The 7,993-nt window shown below is 38.0% G+C and overlaps 1 protein-coding gene across 3 annotated transcripts in view; it reads right to left on the reverse strand.

The window, feature by feature from the left end:
• WAC (WW domain containing adaptor with coiled-coil) overlaps positions 1 to 7,993 on the reverse strand; it is a 66,424-nt gene that overhangs the window by 57,788 nt on the left and 643 nt on the right. For 2 of the 3 annotated variants that reach the window (XM_074574375.1, XM_074574374.1), the window contains exons 2-3: positions 7,879 to 7,915; positions 6,269 to 6,464 (exon numbers count right to left, since the gene is read on the reverse strand). In XM_074574375.1, coding sequence (XP_074430476.1) covers positions 6,269 to 6,464; positions 7,879 to 7,915 — 233 coding nt within the window. Of the gene's footprint in view, positions 1 to 6,268; positions 6,465 to 7,527; positions 7,787 to 7,878; positions 7,916 to 7,993 lie in introns of those variants that run through there. The other variant, XM_074574376.1, reaches the window with a different exon arrangement.

The raw sequence follows: 7,993 nt of genomic DNA on the forward strand, positions 1-7,993 counted from the left end.
TGCATAGCTTTAATGATAATTGGCTTACCCAAAACTTTATATAGAATAGGTAGAAGCAGCAGGGAAAACAAATGTAAACTGTCAATGAACACTATTTCTCTTCTTAGAAAGCAGCTGTGTCCCAAACACAGGTTAAGGAACTAACTTTAATTGGGGGCCATTAGAGAATACAGAATAATCCCAGTAAAAAAAAGCTACATAATTTACAAGTATCTGTACTGTGGCCTAGCAGCAGGCAGCTCATCAGAAACTAAGGGTTTTTACTGCTGCTTTTCACCTTCAGAAAAGCATCCCAAAAGTACAAAAGGCAAAAAGCAAACCAGAAGTACAAGCCCAAAAGTTTAATAGGCTGTATATTCCATTCCTGCAAAGTCAGAGGCTAGAAGCATATATTAAGAAAGCATGATGATAAGTAAAAATCATTCCCTTACAATTAGCTTACGTACCAAAGATAAGCAAATTTAACTAATCTTGTATATAGCCAGTATTTTCCCTTTTCCAGAATAAAATAAGCTTAATACAAAAGCTTACCAGGTCTAGCTATTAGACTGATTTGAATACATTACACTTCGAATCTAAAAATTATGAGTTCTTAAAACACTTAAGAATACATATTTCCTTAAACAGATCAAGTGTTTAGATCAAGATCAGAGGACCTATTTACAAAGCTGTACTTTATATACTAGCAAACAGAAGAAAGTAAGACTAGTAAGTGAAATTGGAAGTTCCCAGCGTCAAAGTCCTCGTAGCAACCGATTTGGGGAAGTGGTTGCAACAACAGACTACAAACGAACAACACTGCTTACTGCCATTTGCTGCAGCTTCCACTTTGAATAAAGTCTCACATTAATATATATTTACTCTCACAACCTACTTGAACTTCATGAAAAGAAACACAGAAAACTCCACCCACCTAAATGCACAGACTTAGCATTTAATGCCATCATATTAGTATCACAATTCTTTCCAAATATTAATAGGTTTTCATATCTATCTTCCGTCCTGTGCTTTTTAAAAGCAAGCTTTGCAGCTACTTTTCAAAAGCAACTTTGAACATTAACATTCTAAATCTCAAAAAGTACATACAGAAGTTATATCTTTACTGTGATTCTATGATCACATACTTTCCATTTTCTTTTGTATTAGAGATCCTCACAGCAGAGTAACAAAAAAAATAAAATAAAATAATGGTTATACAACTGATCCAGCAAAAATTCATTTCAGAAACATCGCCAAATATACTGAGTAAATGTAAAGCTACTTTCTACCCAAACCTTCCAAAATTTAAAGCAAACTTGAAATTAACCACCCCTCAACTGAAGGTACTAGTAAGACTTGAAAGAAAGCTTTTATAAAAATTAGAAAACCACAGAAATCTACTTTTCCCATCTTTTTTCAATTTTTCTAATCCAGAGAAAAACTTCTAAGAGATGAATGGTCCTGAAAGCAATTGTATTTCTCTTAAAAAAACAAACTACCAAAGCACACCTCCTTTAGAGCCATCCAAACAGCCAACATTCAAGGTACAGGGGAGTGAATCATCTCTTTTACACCTGGATGTTGGGGGGTGTGGGGTGCGTGCACGTATGTTCAAAGCATGCTTTATGGAGAACCTACTCTTATTTGTGATCACTGATTTTTCTCATCCCAGCTTTGACCACACAGTTACAGAGAGGAAATGGGTTTTCATAATAATGAATAATTACTTTAACAGCAGTTAATACTAACTAAATAGATAGAACCTATTCCAGCTTCTTCTTCAACCCTTCAGTATGCTTCATTACTCTCATACTTCCCTCTTTCCACCTACCCTGCAATTTCCTCTTTCCAATGCACATTGCCCAGGCAGCTTCCGCTCTCTTGTACCTGCCCTAATGCCCCGTTTATTTCTGACTGCTCATCAATGATCACGCTAATTTAATCAGCAGTTAGCCTCTTGTCCTCCTCTGCTGCGAGGGTTGCTAAGACAGGAAAGAAAAGCTAGCGCTCTGCTTCCGGCTATTCGCTGTCCTCTTGCTATGAGGACTCTGAACTCTTTCAGGAACCACTGGAAACAAAGCAAGCCCACAGAAGCTCCCACCACTACTTCGATAAAATTAGGAAGTCATGATTTAAAATATTCCATTCAGTCTCTAATAGCAGTAGGATTTTGAATTTTAGAACTGTATTACAGTCAGTCAATAACAATGGTCATTGACGGTATTCTTAATTGCCAATTAAAAAAAAAATATGCAAAAGAAACACATTCACAAAAGTTCAGTTATATTTTGGAATTCAAATATGACAAGTAATAATCAAATTTCCTGAAAATACCCTACATAGCACAAAATCCAGAAAAAGATTTCGTGCTGTGTACATTAATGCACTCCATTTGTTATTTTAAACAATTCAGTAAGATGCATGAAGCAAACATAAATTTTCAAAGTCTCTTTAACATAAACGCAGCGAAACACTCAGTATCTTCTTCATAGTAAGAAACAACTGAGAACATGTGGCTTAACTGAACTTTTTTTGCACGAAGTTCTACTATGTATCTTAGTTGGTCATTCTGCTCCATATATTTAAGTAGAAAGAAAAATCCTTTTCCCTTTTCTACCAAGGGTTGCATCTTGCAATTTTTACTCCTAAATAACATATATCTCCCTTACAGCATTTCCAAAGCTACCCTACTTATCTGACCTCTTTGTTTTCCTTCCTGTACACCAATATCTCCTCATTTATGCATTTAAAGAGACGTACAAGGATCATCTATGCTCTCAGTCAGTCCATCCTCAAGCATAAGAGCCCTCAAATCTTTGTACTTCCCTTTTCTCTTTAGTGGAAACACTTTTCCACATCTACAAGACCCTTCATAGTTCTTTTCCCTGTAAACAATGCTGGCTTTAAGTCCCTATTTGTTACTGTTAAGGAACTTCACACTTGAGTTGGTCTCGTAAAACCCTCTAATCTCTTCAAACTCCACACTTGCCTACAGCAGCTGACCTAGAAATAAGAGATGCACTGAGGGGGGTAGCTGTTCATTATGTTTTAAACACTTGCATACAGAGACGACGTCCCCATGCACAAGGACCTGAAAGCAAGAACAAAGTTACTGCAGTTTTTTGATATGCTGGATGTACAAGTACTCTTTGGAAACCGGGGACGTGACAAAAACTTGCAAGTACTCTGCCACGTTTAGTCCAAGGTAAACTTGGAAGTCTCTCTCCAGAGAAACGATCGTCTCTGTATGTAGTCTCTTTCCACAGAAACCATGCAGTAAGCAACTCTGAAAAATGCTTTGTTTGCACTGTATCAGTATGGAGGGCTTACCCGTAACACATGTTTTAAAACCTTAATTGAAAGCAATTTAATTTCTTACCATGGACTACAGTTCTACGAACACAAAAGATTCTGCCATGAGTATTACAAAAATAAGCTGTAAAACAAATACCTTTATAGAGGTACTAAAAGGTACAGGGGGACGTTCTACCATTTTTTGAGTTATTAATTTTCAATCAATTTAATTACAGCTCTTATATTTTGTATGTGTACACTTAAATCCTTAAATGACATTTAGCCAGTTGTCTTTACCACAAAAAAGTGAATCAATCATGACTAAACAAGTCCCAAGTATCAGCATGTCACACCAGTGAATCTTCCTGTTTCACTTCAGAGCAAAAATCACTAAGAGATATAAAGGAGTGACTTTTTAAACATTGACTTGAAAGGGAGAGATTAGGTTAACTCGGCTTTATGTTCAGTAGTAATACTCCAGATTTTTGTTCTGTTTTGTTTTCTAATGGATGAGAGAAAAAGATTGTTTCTTTGGGACTTTAATGTAGTTTGTGGAAATAAAAACTGGAGATTTTTCAATAAGTTTTGTTTTGCTAATTTCAACTAGATCACAGGAAGGCAATAAGACCTTTGTAGTAGTTCCAAATCAAGCACCACCGTTTTTAAAATAATGAAATGCACAGCTATTACAAAAAAAAAAACAAAAACACAACAAAAAAAAAACCACCACCAAACTTTTTTTTCCCCCCTCAGAGTTTAAAAAGAAAACAAGCCAGAAAACTACAATAGTATCAAAGCCAATTAACACTCTTCAGTCATATGAGGACTGAAATTAGGAAAAAATTTAGTAATTTTCTTAAAATTTTTTTTCTTTTTTTCATTGTATGTCTGTAATTGCAAAACCAAAGGAGTACTACATTAATAACAGTACCTCAGTGTAATTCAATAGACAGAGAACATGGTAAATTATTAATTATGTCTTTTGCATATTAGCAATATGCAAATGCCCATAATACCTATTTCACCATATTCTAACACCTACCTTCATTTCATACTGACAGAAAGATTCAGTAAATCAAAGATAAAGTCGATATCCTCCTGCTCACATCTGCTCACCTTTGGTTTACTACATATAATACAGAGGATTTAGCGCAACTTTGGTTGTCTTGAATACATTTTGAAAAGCTGAAACTGGGGCCAAACTAACCTTACCAACAACACAAAAAAAATCACTTCTAATTTCTATAAAACCGTACAAACGTTCATCTTTTAAAATTAGTAATTTTCCTCAGACTGTTCATGACTACTTCCGACAGTCTAGTAATATATGATGTGCAAAGGACCACTTTCAGATTAGAATAAAGGAAATTTTCCACTGTGTTAACAGCCTGGGAAAGAAGAAAAGGAGAAGGTACAGTGGGATAGTGTTCCTGCACTTACAAAGCTACAAATAATTCATTTTTCTTCATTGTTACTGTATACATCCATGCTTCAGGCCATTCCCCAACTATTAAATCCAGCTGGACTCAGTGAGATCTTCGGACTGTCTTTCCTATCTTAAAAACAATCCCAACACACAAATAAGCAAATACGCTCCCCATATAGAGCCTCACCCTCCAGATGTTCTCATATATGCATAACTCGACTAAATGTAGCTCCACTGAAGCCGACAGAATTACCAATTGTAACAAAACTAACCAGAATTGCAAGAGTATGTAGCATGAGTATCTTTGGACAGGTGAACAAGAAATAAGAGAGGGCACCTCTGTGTCCTGAAAAGTAGCACAGAATAGCAGCCTACGGGCCTCGCACATGTATTTCATTACAAGACTACAAAGTATGATCAGATATAATGAAAATCAGTGTACTAACAAAAGATGTCTGGTTTTTATAATCCTTCTCCACACTAATACCACATTATCGGTGATCTACAGAGCCTCTGTATTAATCCAAAGAAGGAAAACCAAATAGGAGTTGTAAAACCACTCGGGTACCATAAACACATTTGTAATGTGGAACTAGTATCTCCTAAAAGGTACTTACAGGTATTTTTTTTTGTTTTACTTTAACTACTATACCAAATAACAATAGTGCAGCAATAAATATATCTGTACATCACAAGTTGATAACTTTATATGGAACAAGGAAGCACTGTTTTAAAGCTCTAAGTTCTCTACTTGAATACTTCACTTTATAACTTGATACAGAGGCCAAATGCAGTACTTACAAAATAGAAAACGCTTCTAAATTCAGTCAGTAACAGGGATTTTCTGAACTGCAACTGCTACCATTTTTTTATTAAAAGGAAAATCCTACTCTGTCCTTTTTCTAGGAAGCAGGGATAGAAAATACCATCATTTAAAAACAAACAAACAAAAAAAAAGGATATTACTACTGTCTAGAATATCCTGTAAATACAGAGGAGGCTGACTTGACTGTGAACATTATTCTCTAAGCTCCTGCCAAGAAAGGCTCTAGTAAGTGCTACCGTTGATTATTATTTTCTGATTGTTACGAGTTGTACACAGCAGCTAAATATGAAGCAGCTTTTTTTTGATTTCTTACGAGATTCAGTCTATGAAGCGCGTAACTACACAGTACACCACCATAATACACAAAGTTATTTAAAAAGTCTCTAAAACAGCTAATATTTATTGTTAGTGAAAAATCCAGAACACTATTTCACATTACCAAATGTTGCAGTATGTCTAAAGTCAGTCATACTTCTAAGTCAGTCAGTTAAAAAAAAAAAAGTTTATATAATCTTTGTGGTTATAAGAAAAACTACCGTACCTGTAAAAATAAAAAAATTGATAGGTGTTACAATGCTTAAATGATTGCTTCCAATGAAACTTGAACTTTGGTTTCACTGCAGTCTTCCAATCATGGTACAATGCACATTCAGTGTAACAATCTCATCACCTGAGTGATAATGGCTAAATTTTCATGAGAAATTATTTATTACTTAAATAAAGGTTAATGAAAGATAACTCACCACCATCCCTCTCTCTAACTCTGTGTGTATGCACACTTTTTGCTTTACTGTGCCCTGTGTTGTCACCGTATTTGTTTTCAGGGCTATCAGAGCGCCGCAACATTTTATTTGGTGGTGAAGGATCTGTGGTGTCTCGCATCTTGTCATGACGGTGATCACCGCCACCGGGGTGACTCTTGGATGAGTACTTAAGAGCCTGTAACAAATCACAAGAGAATAGGCATTTACATTAGATGTGAAGTTACAGAACTGATGTTACAACGTTATTTCGAAGTTTTAGATCTCTTTCCAAAACACTTTTTAAAGTTAATTAATTTTCATTTCCCATTTAAACAATCAGCATTAGTCCTTCTGATTTTAATTACCTACGTTAAAGCAACAAGTTCTGTAATTAGAACTCAAACCATTTTCTCCCACTATTACATCCAACATAACACCTAATTTCTCTGTCTTTTCACTGATGGACCACATACTTTCAGCAGTAAATAGGCCACAGTACTCCCCCACTTTTGGGAGAAGTACAAGTCTCCACTTGGTATTAAGAATATAAACAGAAAGTTACAATGGATCAGTATAAACTTTGAGTACATCCTCCATACTGTATTCAAGGCTGCTCAGTTTCACCACTACCTTGAACTTCTGTAACGTTTTTTCAGTCCTAGCAACCCTGTAGCAGATGTAATAAAAACCCCTAGAATTCTGGGAAGCCAAAACATGTAATGTGATGATTAATTTTGAAGTATTTACCAAAAATTACATGTTCTGCCTCACTTTGACTTGCTTGACTTTGCAGTGTGAGCTTCTAAGTGGCAAGTGTTTACATTTACATGAACTGTCACTGACAACTGCCTTGGACTGTCAGATTACACTTCACAGTGATACAAATACTCAGAAATGTAATAAAACAGTTCAATTCCGTGCCCTAAGGAGAGCAATATCTCAATATACGGCATTCCCCAGATTCGCACTCTGAGAACTGGGGTTTTTTTTCAGTAGATACAGCAGACGAATACAGTATCTACCTTACAGAAATTGAGATTATTGTCAGCAGCTTAGGGATCTCATGTTTTCTGAAGATGCCTAGCAGCTGGCAACTGCAGAAATTAAGCCTTACTGGCAACCCCAGTTATTCAGGGTCTAAAACCATGCCCTGCTCAGGTTACAGTCCATAGCAGCAGTTTTGGGGAGAAGAAAGGACTTGGGGAGGGGGGTGGGGGGAAGAACAAGATGCCTTTTGTTTTTAAAAGGAAAACACTCACCTCCCCCTGGATCTCCACTCCACTGCAAGTGACCCCGGCTCTCTCTCCCGCCCCTCGCACCGTATCCTCCTCGACTCCTAGGCCCAAGCCCTACACGGGTCGCACTAGGCCTCTCCTCCTCGCCCCGGCCCCGCAGGCCTCAGAACAGCGCCGGAACCCCGCTCCCTCCGCCCGAGGCCGCCACCGCCCCCCGCTCCGCTCCCTCGGGCCCGACACGGCGCCGAGGGACGGGACCAGGCCGTCTGTTGCACCGCGGCCTGCGGCGGCGGCCGAAGCCTCCGCTGGAGTAGCTCCCCCCCCCTCCCCTCCCCTGCTCCTCCTCCTAGGCCTAGCGGCCGGCGCTTGAGGTACCTGGTAGGGCTGCGAGTCCCCCCTGCGGTCGTGACAGCTGAAGAGAAAGCGAGAGAAAGAGAGAGACGTTAGCGAACAACCGTTACCGGCCGCCGGGGAAGGGGGCCCAAACATG

This window comes from Larus michahellis, chromosome 2, assembly GCF_964199755.1.
Source record: "Larus michahellis chromosome 2, bLarMic1.1, whole genome shotgun sequence".
In the NCBI taxonomy this organism is placed as follows: domain Eukaryota; kingdom Metazoa; phylum Chordata; class Aves; order Charadriiformes; family Laridae; genus Larus; species Larus michahellis.